This window comes from Oncorhynchus mykiss, chromosome 16, assembly GCF_057628025.1.
Source record: "Oncorhynchus mykiss isolate SJ-2025 chromosome 16, ASM5762802v1, whole genome shotgun sequence".
NCBI classification, from domain to species: Eukaryota; Metazoa; Chordata; class Actinopteri; order Salmoniformes; family Salmonidae; genus Oncorhynchus; species Oncorhynchus mykiss.
In genome coordinates this window covers 8,125,375-8,146,049 of record NC_143037.1, presented here as the reverse complement: position 1 = coordinate 8,146,049, position 20,675 = coordinate 8,125,375, and the positions used below count along the sequence as shown (strand labels likewise).

The 20,675-nt window shown below is 44.2% G+C and overlaps 1 protein-coding gene across 5 annotated transcripts in view; it reads left to right on the top strand.

Annotated features, from left to right (window-relative positions):
* LOC110492813 (myocardin) overlaps positions 1-20,675 on the top strand; it is a 195,336-nt gene that overhangs the window by 70,277 nt on the left and 104,384 nt on the right. For all 5 annotated transcript variants that reach the window (XM_090201846.1, XM_090201844.1, XM_090201843.1 and 2 more), the window contains exon 3: positions 16,294-16,445. In XM_090201846.1, the coding sequence (XP_090057972.1) occupies positions 16,337-16,445 (109 nt within the window). In that variant the 5' untranslated portion in view covers positions 16,294-16,336. The remainder of the gene's footprint in view (positions 1-16,293; positions 16,446-20,675) is intronic.

The following is a 20,675-nucleotide window of genomic DNA, read 5'->3' as shown; positions in this document are numbered from 1 at the left end:
GGTGTGCACCTTTCCAAATCATGTTCAATTAATTGAATTTACCACAGGTGGACTCCAAGTTGTAGAAACATCTCAAGGATGATCAATGTAAACAGGATGCACCTGAGCCCAATTTAAAGTCTCATAGCAAAGGGTCTGAATACTTATATAAAAAAGGTATTTCTGTTTTTTTTTTTTTTTTTATACATTTGCAACCAAAAAAATATACCTTTTTTAGACTTTGTCATTATGGGGTATTGCTTGTAGATTGATGAGAAAATGTTTTCATTTAATACATTTTAGAACAAGGTTGTAACAGAATGTGGAAAGGTCAAGGGGTCTAAATACTTTCCGAATGCACTATATGTGATGCTAATTGAAAATGAAAGAGAACCGAAGAGATCAGACAAAGTATGGATGCAGCAAATAGCCATTAGATTTAGTCGGCAACGAGAAAAATCTGACAGGTCATTGACAGTCATATCAGCTAATTTGCCAGACACCTTGGAACCACAGCTGAACTAAGAGTCCGATAAAGAAAATATACAAAGTCTGAGAGTCTGTGACAAAGACGAGATCTGGTGAACTCTGAGCGCACAACTCCCGCAGCACACTATAGGCTCAGACTAACATGAAGCAGATGTCCACTTTAGTTTAGTTAAGTCTGGGTTTTTAAGGTGTTCTTGTATTTATATGAATCATCCTGCGTCAGTTGTTCATGGTTCACGGAATAACCACGCTTCCAAGTGGATGTTTTCATAGGTCGTGTGTATTTCAATGGTTGTGCTTCCAATATTATCATTATTATGGAGGTTTGTTCGTGTGGATTTTAAATTAAACAAGGCATGTTATCAAATCAAATGTTATTTGTCACATGCAGATGTTTAATGCGAGCGTAGAGAAATGCTTGTGCTTCTAGTTCCGACAATGCAGTAATCTAACAATTCCCAAAAACTACCTTATACACACACACGTAAAGGGATGGAATAAGAATATATACATATAAAATATGGAGGAGCGATGGCCGAGCCACATAGGTAAGATGCAATAGATGGTATAAAATACAGTATATACATATGAGATGAGTAATGTAAGATATGTAAACATGATTAAAGTGGCATTATTTAAAGTGACTAGTGATCCATTTATTAAAGGGGCCAGTGATATCAAGTCTGTATGTAGGCAGCAGCCTCTCTGTGTTAGTGATGGCTGTTTAACAGTCTGCTGGTATTGGGAATTTTCCAGTACATATGTGCACATTATCCATCTTAGAGTAGTAAGCAGAATCAATACAAACCGTATGTTTCTGGGCCATTAGACGTGCGCTCTGAAGCCATTAATCGATAGGTCATTAGGTTAAGGGAAACCAATAATAAATTGGTCATTAGGATAAGGGAAGCCATTACCTAGTCCCATAAGGTTCATTAGATGTGCATTAGGAGCATAGGTTTGTATTACTAAAAGCACGATTAGACATGCACCTACATTATGAGTGTGCGTGTCTGTTTTATTTTTTGTATCATTGCTATGGATACGCCACCAATACAATCCATGCCCTAAGGTCCGTGCCAAACAAGAATAATGGAAACCAAGCTGAAATAAGTGCAAGGCAAAAAGATAATGGTGGCTAAATGCCCAAAGGGATGAGTCATTAACATAAAGAGGAGTTACTATGTGTGTGACGTAAGGATGAAAACTGTATAAAAAGTATGTGCCGAGGCTGGAAAGGCAGTTGATCCATGGACCAGCTCGGCGTGTTACTTTGTCTATTTGAAATCACAAGTTACAGTATCTGAGAAATATTATTGAGCAAATATTTCTACGACAATGTCCTTGAGATAGAAGCTGTTTTTCAGTCTCTCGGCCCCAGCTTTGATGCACCTGTACTGACTTCGCCTTCTGGATGGTAGCGGGTGAACATGCAGTGGCTCGGGTGGCTATTGTCCTTGATTATCTTTTTTGCTGTAGCCGTCATGGAGGGCAGGTAGTTTGCCCCCCCCCCCCCCCCCCCCAGTGATGTTTTTTTTGTGACGGTTTTAGGTGACATGCCAAATTTCTTCAGCCTCCTGAGGTTTAAGAGGCGCTGTTGTGCCTTCTTCACCACATGGTCTGTGTGGGTGGACCATTTCAGTTTGTCCGTGATGTGTACACCGAGGAACTTAAAACTTTCCACCTTCTCCACTACTGCTGTCCCGTCGATGTGAAATAGGGGGGTGCTCCCTCTGCTGTTTCCTGAAGACCAGGATCATCTCCTTTGTTTTGCTGACGTTGAGTGAGAGGTTGTTTTCCTGACACCACTGTCCCAGAGCCCTCACCTCCTCCCTGTAGGCTGTCTCGTCATTGTTGGTAATAATTCCCACTACTGTTGTGTTGTCTGCAAACTTGATGATTGAGTTGGAGTTGTGCATGGCCACGCAGTCATGGGTGAACAGGGAGTACTGGAGGGGGCTGAGCATGCACCCTTGAGGGGCCCCAGTGTTGAGGATCAACAAAGTGGAAATTGTTTTCTACCTTCATACCTGGGGGTGGCCCGTCAGAAAGTCCTGAACCCAATTGCACAGGGCGGGGTTGAGACCCAGGGCCTCCAGCTTAATGATGAGCTTGGAGGGTACTATGGTGTTGAATGGTGAGCTGTAGAAAATGAACAGCATTCTTAGGTATTCGTCCTGTCCAGATGGGATAGTGCACTGTGCAGTTTGATGGCGATTGCATTGTCTGGACCTGTTGGGGCGATAAGCAAATTGAAGTGGGTCTAGGGTGACAGGTAAGATGGAGGTGATATGATCCTTGACTAGTCTCTCAAAGCACTTCATGACAAGCTGCTATCCAGCAAATACCTCGGAATATCATATTCCTGAATCTCTGTCTCTCTGTCTCTTTATCTCTCTCTCGGTCTCTCGCTCTCTCAATTTCAATTCAATTCAAAATGACTTTATTGCCAAGACATTCAGGCAGTATGTATTGCCAAAGCATATGAAACATTTACAATACAAGACATACAGATGGAAAGAAAAAGACATGAATGAAAAACTTAGGAAGTGTAGTGTGTGTTGTCTCTCTCCCTCTCAAAATAAGTGCTCTAGAAAGTGTAATTTCAGTGTGACCTTATAGTTGACATGACTGGCTTGGTGTGATGCGAAGTACAGTTCAGAAGACCAGTCCTGCAGACGTTTGAAGCATGAATTCATTGTTTTTCTTTTGATTCTATCCATTCTAGAATGTGACGCACGACAGAACAAAAAACCCCAAGACAAATACTCTCAGCCTGAGAGTCAAATATCAATTGTCAACAGAACTTTTCTGAGACTGGGAACAATGGAAGCTGGACACTAGAGAACACATCCCCTATCCCATCTGGACAAGAGGAATGCCAAAATAAAATTTGATTTGATTTGAAAATAGAAATGCATGAATGGAAAGGGTGTGTGTGTCCAGGGAGTGGTTGTTTCGCTGGTGATGGGTATTCTGCATCAAAGCTTGTCACACAAAGCTAGGCAGAAGTACCACTCTGTTTAAACTTTCGGGGAGCGAGTTTTAAACACAGCGAATGCCAGTCAGACGTATTGCAGTCATACATACAAACACGGTCATAGTTTCAGTGACGCTCACACTTAAGCGTGCATGTACAAACACTACCGTCTGCACAAGATTTATTTAAATTACCTCATGTAATTAGATTACCTCCTGTATTTAAATTACCTCATGTATTTAGAATGCCTCCTGTGTTTAGAATGCCTCCTGTGTTTAGAATGCCCCCTTGTTTAGAATGCCTCCTGTGTTTAGAATGCCTCCTGTGTTTAGAATGCCTCCTGTGTTTAGAATGCCTCCTGTGTTTAGAATGCCTCCTGTGTTTAGATTACACATCTTATTTGTGTTGAACAAGTTAAACACGCAGGACACTCACAGTGCCAGCATCAGCAGTGAGTCTGTTCAACTCCCAGCCCCAAGCCCTCAGCCCCATCCTCGGTCTCCATCCTCGGTCTCCATCCTCGGTCTCCATCCCCGGTCTCCATCCCCGGTCTCCATCCTCGGTCTCCATCCCCGGTCTCCATCCCCGGTCTCCATCCTCGGTCTCCATCCCCGGTCTCCATCCCCGGTCTCCATCCTCGGTCTCCATCCTCGGTCTCCATCCTCGGTCTCCATCCTCGGTCTTCATCCCCGGTCTCCATCCCCGGTCTCCATCCCCGGTCTCCATCCTCGGTCTTCATCCCCGGTCTTCATCCTCGGTCTCCATCCTCGTTCTCCATCCTCGGTCTTCATCCTCGGTCTTCATCTTCGGTCTTCATCCTCGGTCTCCATCCTCGGTCTTCATCCCCGGTCTCCATCCTCGGTCTCCATCCCCAGGATAATTGGTGGTGTGTCCAGGACCCAGGCGTCTATCGGTGATGTCAGTCCCCAGCCACACACAACAAGGACAAGCTGCTATCAGTCAGACATATCTCTGACTGCTGTCACTGACTGTGTTGCTTATGCAATCACAGCACTTCAGGGCTTAGCCGTGGTGTCACATAAATAAATAAATCATACGCTGATAGGGGAGTATAGGCTAGCTGTGTGAAAGTGATACCATCATGCTACGCTATAGCTTAAAGCTACTCTGTGTAACATCTTTGTCACAACAATGCTGATTTACTGAGCGACCTTGAAATATTCATATTCATAGGCCAACTATCTTGTTTATAAAATGTTGAAATGAGTAAATACAATTTACAGTGTTAGCAGATCTACAATGTATACCACATTGTTCAATGATAGCCATCTATTGGAGTATATAAAATAATGATGTAATATTATTCAGATTTCATTTTTCTTAACCTTTGCCCTTGATGAGACCTGAGGAACGGGAACATCAGACCATCTTATCAAGAGGGTTTCTGTCCATGTGGCTGTGGACAATAAAGTTACGAAGATTTCAACCTCTTCCCCTTTGAAAACTGACGTCACGACGCCAAGAAGCATTCATTCCCTCACATGTACATACAGATGTAGGATCTTCATTTGAGCTAGTTTGCTTTTAGCAGGAAAATAATCCTGCAGCAGCAGAAAATGTGAATTATTATGGGGATTATAATTAATGAAAATTTTTGAAGGGGTTGATACATTTTTCATAAGTCAATATAAAGTCTGACATTTCAAAGTGAACATTTCCGCCACTACACTACGAGTTTTAGATTTCTTCATTGCAGGAAGATTCTCCTGCAACAAGGTGTTCAAATTAAGACCCTACATCTGTACGTGTTCACATTCAGTTCAACATTCCAGTCTCCCAAAAAACAAAACTTTTACCAAGTTATTTGTGTTCCTCAGATTTGGACCAAGTTTAGAGGTGTGGTGTAGCGTGGTGTGGCGAGGTGTGATGTAGCGTGGTGTGGCGAGGTGTGATGTGGTGAGGTGTGATGTGGCGAGGTGTGATGTGGTGTGATGTGGCGAGGTGTGGTGTGGCGTGGTGTGGCGAGGTGTGGCGTGGTGTGGCGAAGTGTGGTGTAGCGTGATGTGGCGAGGTGTGGTGTAGCGTGGTGTGGCGAGGTGTGGTGTGGCGAAGTGTGGCGAGGTGTGGTGTGGTGTGGCGTGGTGTGGCGAGGTGTGGTGTGGCGAGGTGTGGCGAGGTGTGGTGTGGCGTGGTGTGGCGAGGTGTGGTGTGGCGTGGTGAGGTGAGGTGTTGTGTGGCGAAGTGTGGTGTGGTGTGGCGTGGTGAGGTGTGGCGTGGTGTGGCGAAGTGTGATGTGGCGAGGTGTGGTGTGGCGAGGTGTGATGTGGCGAGGTGTGGTGTGGTGTGTGGCGAGGTGTGGTGTGTGACTTGTAGAATAGATGGGGGGGGCAGGACAAGTGTAAGACGTAACACCGTTACCAGTGGTGTAGTGGAGGCTATACCCATGCATACTCACTGATTTGTCAATGGGCATTGCGTTTTACTCACTTCCTTTGATGCGGATCAAAGTAGTGGAGGTATACGCCATATAAATAATGTAGCACAATAAAGAAATCATGCACAGTGTAGCCTGCACAACTATATTCCCGTGCACTGGGAGTATATCTATCATCAGAAATATCATCTGGTAGCAGGTGGTGTACAGCTGTCAACTGGCTGTCGCATGGTGCAGCTCACAGAGGAACCACATCGGTAGCAGGTGGTGTACAGCTGTCAACTGGCTGTCGCATGGTGCAGCTCACAGAGGAACCACATCGGTAGCAGGTGGTGTACATACAGCTGTCAACTGGCTGTCGCATGGTGCAGCTCACAGAGGAACCACATCGGTAGCAGGTGGTGTACAGCTGTCAACTGGCTGTCGCATGGTGCAGCTCACAGAGGAACCACATCGGTAGCAGGTGGTGTACAGCTGTCAACTGGCTGTCGCATGGTGCAGCTCACAGAGGAACCACATCGGTAGCAGGTGGTGTACAGCTGTCAACTGGCTGTCGCATGGTGCAGCTCACAGAGGAACCACATCGGTAGCAGGTGGTGTACAGCTGTCAACTGGCTGTCGCATGGTGCAGCTCACAGAGGAACCACATCGGTAGCAGGTGGTGTACAGCTGTCAACTGGCTGTCGCATGGTGCAGCTCACAGAGGAACCACATCGGTAGCAGGTGGTGTACAGCTGTCAACTGGCTGTCGCATGGTGCAGCTCACAGAGGAACCACATCGGTAGCAGGTGGTGTACAGCTGTCAACTGGCTGTCGCATGGTGCAGCTCACAGAGGAACCACATCGGTAGCAGGTGGTGTACAGCTGTCAACTGGCTGTCGCATGGTGCAGCTCACAGAGGAACCACATCGGTAGCAGGTGGTGTACAGCTGTCAACTGGCTGTCGCATGGTGCAGCTCACAGAGGAACCACATCGGTAGCAGGTGGTGTACAGCTGTCAACTGGCTGTCGCATGGTGCAGCTCACAGAGGAACCACATCGGTAGCAGGTGGTGTACAGCTGTCAACTGGCTGTCGCATGGTGCAGCTCACAGAGGAACCACATCGGTAGCAGGTGGTGTACAGCTGTGTAGGAACATTTCAACGTATGATATTTACCAGTAAATGCTAACTAATTTAACAATGGGTAAACCAGGTATAGAACAGGTTTGGTCCGAAGTCTTGGTTGAATTTCTGCGACGCGCAATCCAGACGTCATGCATTGTTTTTGAATGAACTTTTTATGAAGGCTTTCTCAAAAAAACTTCCCAATTAAATGTTGACTGCAAAGTAGGCCTACCTGGCAGAATGATAGTCTGATGATTTGTTTTCCGGTAAGGTTTCACAAAATCTGCCATCACATGTAGGCCTATTGTACAGTTCAGAGACACAGCTAGCCAACCAGTCTCTTGCTAGCTGCACATCTACACCCTCCACAAAGACATTTATTTGTTGTTTTCCCAGACTGCAACATTTTTCTCCTGGTGTGATTTAAGCATTTGTTGTGGCCTTAGAAAAACAACAGAATATGTATGTTTATTTAAAAAAAAATGTGAATTTGCAAGTGAAAACTATAGGAAACTATAATATTTTTAACACAGGATGCCTTTCCTTCACCGGGGTGGGGACGTTTTAGGAAATTGTTGGCAAAAATTTGAGTTTAGAGTACACCCACTTATCCAGGCACCACTACACCACTGACAACAGCACTGTGTTAAACATCACATGAGCAGTACCTGGGAGAGACAGTCTTCCCTTAGCGTGAAAATATGTCAAGCAGCTCTCGGTTTACCTAATTGAAACTAAATGGATGGGGGGGGGGGGGCAGCTCTCGGTTTACCTAATTGAAACTAAATGGATGGGGGTGGGCAGCTCTCGGTTTACCTAATTGAAACTAAATGGATGGGGGGGGGGGCAGCTCTCGGTTTACCTAATTGAAACTAAATGGATGGGGGGGGGGGGCAGCTCTCGGTTTACCTAATTGAAACTAAATGGATGGGGGGGCAGCTCTCGGTTTACCTAATTGAAACTAAATGGATGGGGGGGGTAGCTCTCGGTTTACCTAATTGAAACTAAATGGATGGGGGGGGGCAGCTCTCGGTTTACCTAATTGAAACTAAATGGATGGGGGGGGCAGCTCTCGGTTTACCTAAATGAAACGAAATGGATGGGCCTAATCCCACAGAATGATGACATATATAGAACATGTGATCCACAATATGTAGGCCTAATCCCACAGAATGACATCATATAGAACATGTGATCCACAATATGTAGGCCTAATCCCACAATGACATCATATAGAACATGTGATCCACAATATGTAGGCCTAATCCCACAGAATGACATCATATAGAACATGTGATCCACAATATGTAGGCCTAATCCCACAGAATGACATCATATAGAACATGTGATCCACAATATGTAGGCCTAATCCCACAGAATGACATCATATAGAACATGTGATCCACAATATGTAGACTACATAGAAGTAGATTTCGGAAATTCTTAAAGTAGATTTCAGAATGTTGAGGTGTATCAGTTTTTTTGTAAAGTCCCTAAATATCACACGTCTAAAGTCTTTATTGTTAGATATATTTTGGAGGGGAGGAGTTGATGGATTCATGGTTAGGATATTTGTCATAACACCCGGGCTACATCTGGTGAACTGTAAAGTATTAGAGAATTCTCTTATCTCCCTTATATTCATCTTTCTTGGCGTTTGTTGCCAGACAGAGACGCAAGCTCTTAGCGCTGTGTATTCCAGTTATTTTTCTGTTGAATTTACACTTAAGAGGTCTTGGCCTGGGACATATTCCACTGTTTTGCTGTGTAGAGGGTTGATGAAACACCCCAGCCCAATTCCTCTGGTGATTGATGCCTATGAAATCCATAGAGCTAAACAGTGTTGAAGGAGGAGAATACCAGAAGCTACAGCTGCGTTGTCACAGACAGACTGGACAGTGGTAGTATGTAGCTGCCTCATATTCATCACAGATACATACTCAACCACTTTGCAAACAGGTGGGGGGAAAAAAAGTTTGACAGTTGGTTGGTTATATTGTATTGTCGTGCACACTATGCTGAGAAAAAAAACCTTGATTTAGATTTGATTGTCAGATATCCTCCAAAGCAACGTTCAATGTTTTCTCCCCATTTCACCTCCAATCGAAACATGGCCTCGCTTTCCTCACTGTTTTTGAGTGAGTGTAGATCGTGACAAAGCAGCCTGGCCTCAGAGTTAACGTAGCAAAATGTATGTTTACCATGCCACATTTACCCAAGTCATTTCAAGGTTTATTGGTTGCGTACACAGATTTTTCAGATGTTATTCGCAGGTGCAGTGCAGTGTGTTTCTAGGTTCCAACAGTGCAGTAATAATACCCTAACAACACAAAACAATACGCACATCATCCAAAAAGTAAAAAGAAAAATTAAGAACTATCAGAGCGAGCAATATCGGTGTCCGGAATACAAATATATTACAACTATGAAATATCACATTTGGAATCATGTAGTAACCAAAAAAGTGTTAAACAAATCAAAATATATTTTATATTTGAGATTCATTAAAAGAGCCAACCTTTGACTTGATGACAGCTTTAAACACTCTTCACATTCTCTCAACCTGCTTCATGAGGTAGTCACCTGGAATGCATTTCAATTAACAGGTGTGCCTTCTTAAAAGTTCATTTGTGGAATTTATTTCCTTCCTAATGCATCTGAGCCAATCAGTTGTGTTATTGCAAAGTAGGGGTGGTATACAGAAGATAGCCCTATTTAGTAAAATATCAAGTCTACATTATGGCAAGAACAGCTCAAATAAGCAAAGAGAAATGACAATCCATCATTACTTTACGACATGAAGGTCAGTCAATCCGGAACATTTCAAGAACTTTGAAAGTTTCTTCAAGTGCAGTCGCAAAAATCATCAAGCGCTATGATGAAACTGGCCCTCATGAGGACCGCCACAGGAAAGGAAGACCCAGTTACCTCTGCTGCAGAGGATAAGTTCAAAAACGTTTTATATATATATATATTTATCTTCCCAAATGAATAAGCTTAATAATTCTTTGTTGAATGACCTCAAATAAGTCTGAGATCTATGAGAACAAGGGGAGTTGGAAGATTTGCTGTTGTGGATTGAACGCAGAGATTGTTTAGACAGTTTTATTTACGTACAGCACATCACTGACAACTGATGACGAGAATCGAGACAGTTTTATTGTGTTTCTGTCGGCTTGTCACCAAGATCCGAATGAGGAACTGAATCAAATTAGCTTGGATAGAAAAACCCACATTTATTTCAGGAAGTATTGTCTTTGATTTTACCATTCAACAATAATCACAACCAACTGTCACCTTTCCTATACTGTTGATGGATGGATTTTTAGAATGGATACATGCAGTAAACCAACATCCTAAAATCTGTCTGATCTCTCCCAGCATAGGTGGAAATCAAAGCAACAGGCAGGGAAGATATATATTTGGTCCACTCATCCAGTCATCACCTACTTGAACATTTTGCTAAGCTTCTGCAACTCTGTCATCGTTTTATAAACCCCTCCCCCAAGATGGGAGTAATAAAAAATAAATAAAATGTTTTTTTCCCCTGGATAGTTCTTCTACTGGTTCCGAGAGGGCCAGGGGTTCCGAGTGGGCCAAGGGTTCCGAGAGGGCCAGGGTTTCCGAGAGGGCCAGGGTTTCCGAGAGGGCCAGGGTTTCCGAGAGGGCCAGGGTTTCCGAGAGGGCCAGGGTTTCCGAGAGGGCCAGGGTTTCCGAGAGGGCCAGGGTTTCCGAGAGGGCCAGGGGTTTCCGAGAGGGCCAGGGGTTTCCGAGAGGGCCAGGGGTTTCCGAGAGGGCCAGGGGTTTCCGAGAGGGCCAGGGGTTTCCGAGAGGGCCAGGGGTTTCCGAGAGGGCCAGGGGTTTCCGAGAGGGCCAGGGGTTTCCGAGAGGGCCAGGGGTTTCCGAGAGGGCCAGGGGTTTCCGAGAGGGCCAGGGGTTTCCGAGAGGGCCAGGGTTTTCAGATCTGGAGTCTGCGGTCAACATTGTCTTGTCTTTCACCTGAAAGTTGACTGCTGTAGCTGCTTAGCAAACACTCCTGTTATATTTTCCATTGGAACAAGCCGAGGGGTCACCAGAGAGGGCTGCCTGTGTTAGCCAAAGCCAGATGGGCTTTTCCTATAAACAAGTGTACAGGCAGCGGCACCTGACTCCATAACACTTCCCACTCTGTTTAGTGACCAGCGTTGCCATAAGTCACCTTGGAGAATTAAGTAAATATTTTCAATATGGCCCATGCCATTGTTTATTATAGAATGGCAAAAGTTCTAAATCCTCTGTTAAAAAATAATTGAATAACAACTTGTCAGAGCGGCAAAGCGTGGCGTACATAGAACCGATACTTATTCATTAGTCCAAAGTCTATTTACTTTAAAACAAATCCTGAAACACCACTTTTTTTTTTATCTCTCTCTCTAGCGTGTGGAAGAGCTCATGCTGTAGTCGTCTATTACACAGACTATGACGATGATTCTACAGTTTGGGATTAAAGCATGCCTTCGGCTTGCCAGGGTCCTTCGTGAAGTTAGAACCAAGTATTGACGTAAGCCATAACATAGAATAACATAACATAGAACTCGAATAGGCATGGATTCTATTTCTATGTTTAAAACAGTGCGTCACCACTTGATACAGGCTCGTATTTCATCCTCATATTACCCATCATGTTGCTGGGTTCAAGCTCTTCCATCCTCTCCTACTTCATTTGCTCCACGGAATGCCCAGCAGGAAGCATTGGGACATGTTAGACGTTGTGAGACCGCAGGAAAATACTCAAGAGAATAGACACCATGTTAGTTAGAGAGGCCAATACATACTGCTTCTTACCCTACACATCCACTGGGAGCCTGTTTTATACGAGAGAAAAGCCACAAACATGGACCAGGAATAACAACTTTTTTTCTCCAAACTCTGTGTTCGAAGTAAGTCGTGGTAAAACGGAGGCCGGTAAATAATTAGCTCAGGATAAGATGCCGGTATAACTGGCACATTTAGTCATTTAAGAAGATCTACAATAGGTGCCTCTACAATAGTTGCCTCTACGATAGGTGCCTCTACGAAAGGTGCCTCTACGATAGGTGCCTCTACGATAGGTGCCTCTACGATAGGTGCCTCTACGATAGGTGCCTCTACGATAGGTGCCTCTACAATAGGTGCCTCTACAATAGGTGCCTCCAAATGACATGGTTAAAGAAGGACTACAGTTTGTGTGCCAGCAACTATCGCAGGACTATAATATAATACGATAAGCGACTAGAATATCCTAATTAGCTTCAATTAAAAATGTATTAATTCCCAGTGGTGGAAATCTTGGCTTAACCCTGACATAAATAAGACCAGTCATGAAAGCATGCAGCCGTAAATGTGGCCAGCCAGCCCTCAGCTCAGCTCTGGTGGTCCAACAGGAACAGAAAAAAAGAAAAGAAAATAACAACATTCCTGGATATAATAATCTGTCAGTGAGAGGAGTCGGGGATTTGGAGGATATCTCTGTAAGCTAATACTGTAACCTGTAACCTGCGTTGAACTGTTTTCCCCCTGAAAACCATTATGGGATAGCCCACACAGTGAAACCATTGACTAAACAAGATGAATGTATGTCATACATAGCATATAGGCCCATAAACATTTACTTTGACCACACAAACAAACAGTCTCTTGTGCTATAAGACTTCATGTATCACCACTAAAACCAATGCAGGCACCGACAACGGGAAAGTGAAATGTGGCTCAGATTACTACCTTAGAAGAGTAATGTGTCTGTTTACCATTAGAGAGAGGGTTTGATGACACATCCAGGGTTCTTTCTCCAAACTGAGGGAATCGATAAGGTCAGGAGAAACTCTAATTGCCACATGTCCAAAGACAAGACAGTGACTTACTCTCCATAATAATTACTCTCCAGGGCACAGACGATAATTCAACGTCTATTCCACGTTGGTTCAACGTCATTTCATTGAAATGCTGTGGAAACAACGTTGATTCAACCAGTATGTGCCAGGTCTTCAGCCATACTGAGGAAATCAATAAGGAGATCTTCTAGAGAGGACTTCTCCATCTTTATAGGAAACCTAATGACATTTTAAATGGCAACCAAATATCTTACCCCACTCTGTCTTACCCCACTCTGTCTTACCCCACTCTGTCTTACCCCACTCTGTCTTACCCCACTCTGTCTTACCCCACTCTGTCTTACCCCACTTTGTCTTACCCCACTTTGTCTTACCCCACTTTGTCTTACCCCACTCCGTCTTACCCCACTCCGTCTTACCCCCTTACCCCACTCCGTCTTACCCCACTCTGTCTTACCCCACTCTGTCTTACCCCCTTACCCCACTCCGTCTTACCCCACTCCGTCTTACCCCACTCCGTCTTACCCCACTCCGTCTTACCCCACTCTGTCTTACCCCCTTACCCCACTCTGTTTTACCCCACTCTGTTTTACCCCACTCTGTTTTACCCCACTCTGTTTTACCCCACTCTGTCTTACCCCACTCTGTCTTACCCCACTCCGTCTTACCCCACTCCGTCTTACCCCACTCCGTCTTACCCCACTCCGTCTTACCCCACTCTGTCTTACCCCACTCTGTCTTACCCCACTCTGTCTTACCCCACTCTGTCTTACCCCACTCCGTCTTACCCCACTCCGTCTTACCCCACTCCGTCTTACCCCCTTACCCCACTCCGTCTTACCCCACTCCGTCTTACCCCACTCCGTCTTACCCCACTTTGTCTTACCCCACTTTGTCTTACCCCACTTTGTCTTACCCCACTTTGTCTTACCCCACTCCGTCTTACCCCACTCCGTCTTACCCCCTTACCCCACTCCGTCTTACCCCCTTACCCCACTCCGTCTTACCCCACTCCGTCTTACCCCACTCCGTCTTACCCCACTCTGTCTTACCCCACTCTGTCTTACCCCCTTACCCCACTCCGTCTTACCCCACTCCGTCTTACCCCACTCCGTCTTACCCCACTCCGTCTTACCCCACTCCGTCTTACCCCCTTACCCCACTCCGTCTTACCCCCTTACCCCACTCCGTCTTACCCCACTTTGTCTTACCCCACTTTGTCTTACCCCACTCCGTCTTACCCCACTCCGTCTTACCCCCTTACCCCACTCCGTCTTACCCCACTCCGTCTTACCCCACTCCGTCTTACCCCACTCCGTCTTACCCCACTCCGTCTTACCCCACTTGTCTTACCCCACTCTGTTTTACCCCACTCTGTCTTACCCCACTCTGTCTTACCCCACTCTGTCTTACCCCACTCCGTCTTACCCCACTCCGTCTTACCCCACTCCGTCTTACCCCACTCTGTTTTACCCCACTCCGTCTTACGGGATAGCCCACTCTTAAGCATCCAGATACCATCGGCAAATAACATAAACATGTTTTGAAGATGCGGATCGTTTTTTTTTTTTAACAGCGTCAGAGTTGGGTGTTTTGGGCCACATGTTCTGCACTTCAGTCCCACCTTACCCTGGACATGGGCTGGGCAGGTATCTATAGTGGAGATCAGAACATAGCATTAGAACCCGTTCTAGAACTTTTTCCAATGTTTCATCACATTGACTGAAGCACCTACAATCTATGGATTGAGGGGATTTGTTTGTTCTTCTCCTGAAATTGTCATCCTATAGCTAACGCCAATGTAGGCCACACACTATGCCAGCCATATCTGTCCTGTCCCGCCCTGGCCTTGGTTAGGCTGTCACTGTGATATAACATGGCCAGGGTGGGCTCCCTCGTTCCTTGGCGATGGGTGGGCTTTCAACCTCCGGCCCATCAGTTAAGACCTCATTAAAAGAGGAGTGCATAGAGGCATGTTTTCTGTTCTGCTATTTTATGGAGGGTAATTTACTGCAAGTGTTGTCTTGTTTCTGACGTAAATGCTTGGCTTTGTTATTGTTTCCCCCCAGCTCGTGTTTATGGGCCGTATACAAGCCCCCTTTTTGTCTGCTCAACATGCACTACAGAGATACTGTATCTGTCTTACCACACAGATAAGTACATTTCCGATGGGCTCTCCTTTCCCTCTCATGGTTGTTTGGTCAAGTCTTGGCCAATGGCTGTGGCGTCATTTTGTAAGGCAGCCAACCTTGACTTGTGATGAAAATGGTCTGCTATGTGTCAAGCAAATGTGTCATATTATGAATGTAACTAACTATAAATTGTCTAGTCGTGAAAGGCTTGTATAAGTTGACAGGTTTGGGAATGATTGCATTAGGACTATTAGTTTAACACGTTTTCATTATAAATCTACTCACTAATATGTGTTCATTATACATCTACTCACTAACAGGTTTCCATTTTTAAAATATTTAGACTTTTACTTATCCGACACCCTGTATCCGGGCAGACTGGCCGACGTAGCCTAGCTTTTTGATACCTCAGCTGTTTTCAGGAGGCGTGACATATGAGGGAACGCTTGTCCTCTTAAGCATCAGAGTGGTTCTCCAAACAGAGATTATTAAAGAAAACAGTGATGCAAGTTCACGGTGCCCTGTGAGACCCCTTAGTGGACGATGATGCACAGGGGCCCTGGGCAGAACAGAAGACTTGGCTTGTCTATGGACGAGAGTGAGGGGCCTCGTTTTTCAACTCGACGATTTTCTCTCAATGCTACTGAATCCGCTGAGCATGGAGTGTTTATTATTTGGGAATAAGAAAGAAGGGGAAGAAGGTCTGCTCTTTGTAAACTCTGTAAATGAAGAAGTTGGCTGATGTGGAGGGCGGATGGCGAGAGAAGCAGGACTTGTCCACAGGCTTAAGCTCTGTAAACAGACGGACGCATGCAGCATGCTGGTCCTGTGCTGGTCGCTGTGCCGTCTCCAGGCTCAGATGGATTCTAAACTAAAGACAATACAAAACACTGTTGGAACGGCACACACTAACATAATGGTTAACAACCACAGGGTTTAGAAACACATGGTCGTTGAAAATGTGAAGGCATAGATTTCTTGTTGTGTGACGTGTCTGTGGCGTATATATTTCTCGTTTTGTGATGTCAGTTGGATTTTAATTGACCAGCTGTTGTTTTTAACCTGGAGTGGACAGACGCTGAGGCAGCAACAATATCCTGCACGGTGGCCTCTGTGATATTATAATATCAGCCAATTAAGTCGTGAAAGGATGTGTCCTCTCGCTCTCTCTCTCGCTCTCTCTCTCGCTCTCTCTCTCGCTCTCTCTCTCGCTCGCTCTCTCTCTCGCTCGCTCGCTCTCTCTCTCTCTCTCTCTCTCACTCACTCACTCACTCACTCACTCACTCACTCACTCACTCACTCACTCACTCACTCACACAGGGGAACTGATTTTGACAGGATTTGTCCTCTCTCTCTCTGACAGGATGTGATTCCCAGTAAAGTAGTCCTTCAGAGAGAAGCGCAGCATGAATGCAGTGAAAACTACTGAGCTGTCTGTCCACAGTAAGGAGAACAGGCAAAGTCCTGGACACCTAAAGACTAAAGAGGACAATGAGGACCCCCAAGACAAGAAGGGTGAGTTTTAACACTATCAGTTATAATTCAAATGAAATGAAAACATATAAACAGGAATTACATTTTCTAAGTATTATGCAAAAAGCTTGCCATAGTACAAGGTCGCTGATTTGAATCCTGATCCTAGGTATTATCTTAAATTTGCTAGGTTTAGCTGGCTAAAGACCAATTCAACTTAGACGTTGACAATACTAATAATAGTGATCAGCAGATTGATGGGATTGGCTGAATAAATCACACGTGATAACAAATCATATGAAGATTCCCATCAATCCAAGAATAAAAATTATTCATCTTATTTTCTTCCGCAACTTCGAAATTCCATACAGGCCTTCTGAAAGAAAGTGAATAATAATTTCTGCCATGGATTCAATTGAGCTTGTTTTTGTCACTGGCCTACACACAATATCCCATAATGTCAAAGTGGAATTATATTTTTAATTAATAAAAAAGGAAAAGCTTAAATGTCTTGAATCAATAAGTATTTAACACCTCTGTCATAGCAAGTCTAAATAAGTTCAGGAGAACAAATGTGTTTGACAAGTCACATAATAGGTTGCATGGACTCACTCTGTGTGCAATAAGAATGCTAAACATGATTTTTGAATGACTACCTCATCTCTGTACCCCACACATACAATTATCTGTAAGGTCCCTCAGTCGAGCAGTGAAATTTAAACACAGATTCAACCACAAAGACCAGGGAGGTTTTCCAATGCCTCGCAAAGAATGGCACCTATTGGTAGATGGGTAAAAAAAAAACAGACATTGAATATCCCTTTGAGCATGGTGAAGTTTTTAATTACACTACGGATGGTGTATCAATACACCCAGTCACTACGGACATCTAGGCATCCTTGCTAACTCAGTTGCTGGAGAGGAAAGAAACCGCTCAGGGATTTCACCATAAGGCGAATGGTGACTTTAAAACAGGCAAAGAGTTTAATGGCTGTGATAGGAGAAAACTGGGATCAACACTGTAGTTTCTCCACAATACCAACCTAAATGACAGAGTGAAAAGAAGGAATCCTGTACAGAATAAAATAGTCCAAAACATGCATCATTTGCAATAAGGCACTACATTAAATCTGCCAAAAATGTGGCAAAGAAATTATCTTTATGTTCTGAATACAAAGTGTTATGTTTGGGGCAAATCCAACACAACACATTACTGAGTACCACTCTCCATATTTTCTAGCATAGTGGAGGCTGCATCTTATTATGGGTATGCTTGTCATCGGCAAGGACTGGGGAGTTTTTCAGGATAAAATAAACGGAATAGATCTACAGTAATCACAGGCAAAATCCTAGAAGAAAACCTGCTACAGTCTGCTCTCCAACAGACACCGGGAGACAAACTCACCTTTCAGCAGGACAATAACCTAAAACACAAGGCCAAATCTGCACTGGAGAGTTTCTTACCAAGATGAGAACGTTTCTGAGTGGCCCAGTTACCCTTTTGACTTACATTTGTTAAATCTATGGCAAGTCTTGAAAATGGCTGTCTAGCAATGATCAATAACCAACTTGACTGAGCTTGAAGAATTTTAAAAAGAATAATCTGCAAATATCTTACAATCCGGGTGTGGAAAGCTCACCCAGAAAGACTTGCTGTCATCACTGCCAATGGTGAATGTAACGTATTTACTCAGGGGGTGTGAATATTTTCTGCAAAAATTTCTTAAAACATATTTTCACTTTTTCATTTAGGTATTTTGTGTAGATGGGTGAGAACATTTTTTTATTTGATCAATTTAATTCAGGCTGTAACAAAATCAGGAATAAGTCAAGGGGTATGAGTACTTTCTGAAGGCACTGTACCAGGCAAATAGGTAAGTATGTTCCTCCCTGCGCCAGATAAAACCTGATGATTAATCTGTGTTGAAATATCTGTACGCTCTGCTTTTTAACTTCACAGCCCTAATCAAACCAGTTTAAATGCCACTGGCATCACAAGGGTCTGAAGATGAATTCCAGTGATATAAGCATGTATTTTTAGAATGATGTATCCCCCTGGACTCCCTGCGAAACGAACGAACGGGACGGTGAGAGAAATACAGCCGTTTCCTACTTCAGTCCTCCTGAAGCCCTCTCCTCTCCTCTCCTCTCCTCTCCTCTCCTCTCCTCTCCTCTCCTCTCCTCTCCTCTCCTCCTCACTGCTTTTCCATTATGTCATGTGTGGTGGTAGTCTGAGATTAATGGAAGAGGCGGACAAACAAACTGGAATCTCCTCAACTTTAGCCAATCATTTTTTTTCCTTCTCCTCGCTCGTTCTTCTCCTCTCTTCTCCTTCTCATTCTCCTCTCTTCTTCTCCTCTCTCCTTCTCCTCTCTTCTCCTTCTCATTCTCCTCTCTTCTTCTCCTCTCTCCTTCTCCTTCTTCTTTCATATCAGGCCCGGGATAGAGAGGGAGACCGAGACGGAGAGAACTAAATAAAACAGTAAAATGCGTCAGAATCTTGTCCATGTCTCCTGGTTCTCTTGCCAAAGACTAGATGACAGAGTCCGAATGTAATGTAAAGATAAGTCTGATTCGGTCATAGCAGCCTTTTTTAATTTACTCAAGTTTATAATGGTGATGCGAGAATCCCCATATCTTATTTCTTAAGCTCGTTGTAAATAAAGATGTTGTAAACGTCTGCAGGCCAAAAAACCATTCTGCTGTGTGCGTCTGTGTGTTAACATGAACACAGCAGCGTCTCAGACTTGGCCCCTATCCAGAGAGTCGTAGTTGGCATGTTGTCATGAGGACTGCACTGTTCTCTCTCAGGATGGTGGAGTAAATAAATTATCCTCACATGTGATTCTAGTAGTTGTATTAACCTTGTAACTCCTAAATGCACATCACATATGACCACCCTAAGTGGAAAAGCATAACCTGACAAAAACTTGTTTTAATCAGTAAAACTATGGTGAAGGGGGGACTTTTAATCTAGACTTTGGTATTGTTAAAAAAACGAACAAAGTTGTAGATGTTTAAAATGCAACATTCCTCATTTCGAAGAAACTTCACACATTTATTCAGAGGGGCAAAAAAGTATTTAGTCAGCCACCAATTGTGCACGTTCTCCCACTTAAAAAGATGAGAGAGGCCTGTAATTTTCATCATAGGTACACTTCAACTATGACAGACAAAATGAGAAGAAAAAAATCCAGAAAATCACATTGTAGGATTTTTTATTAATTTATTTGCAAATTATGGTGGAAAATAAGTATTTGGTCACCTACAAACTGTTTAAGCAAGATTTCTGGCTCTCACAGACCTGTAACTTCTTCTTTAAGAGGCTGCTCTGTCCTCCACTCGTTACCTGTATTAATGGCACCTGTTTGAACTTGTTATCAGTATAAAAGACACCTGTCCACAACCTCAAACAGTCACACTCCAAACTCCACTATGGCCAAGACCAAAGAGCTGTCAAAGGACACCAGAAACAAAATTGTAGACCTGCACCAGGCTGGGAAGACTGAATCTGCAATAGGTAAGCAGCTTAGTTTGAAGAAATCAACTTTGGGAGCAATTATTAGGAAATGGATAATCTCCCTCGATCTGGGGCTCCACGCAAGATCTCACCCCATGGGGTCAAAATGATCAAAAGAACGGTGAGCAAAAATCCCAGAACCACATGGGGGGACCTAGTGAATGACCTGCAGAGAGCTGGGACCAAAGTAACAAAGCCTACCATCAGTAACACACTACGCCGCCAGGGACTCAAATCCTGCAGTGCCAGACGTGTCCCCCTGCTTAAGCCAGTACATGTCCAGGCCTGTCTGAAGTTTGCTAGAGAGCATTTAAATGATCCAGAAGAAGATTTGGAGAATGTCATATAGTCAGATCAAACCAAAATATAACTTTTTGGTAAAAACTCAACTCGTCATGTTTGGAGGACAAAGAATGCTGAGTTGCATCCAAAGAACACCATACCTACTGTGAAGCATGGGGGTGTAAACATCATGCTTTGGGGCTGCAAAGGGACCAGGACGACTGATCCGTGTAAAGGAAAGAATGAATGGGGCCATGTATCGTGACATTTTGATTAAAAACCTCTTCCATCAGCAAGGGCATTGAAGATGAAACGTGGCTGGGTCTTTCAGCATGACAATGATTCCAAACACACTGCCCGGGCAACAAAGGAGTGGCTTTGTAAGAAACATTTCAAGGTCCTGGAGTGGCCTCACCAGTCTCCAGATCTCAACCCCATAGAACATCTTTGGAGGGAGTTGAAAGTCCGTG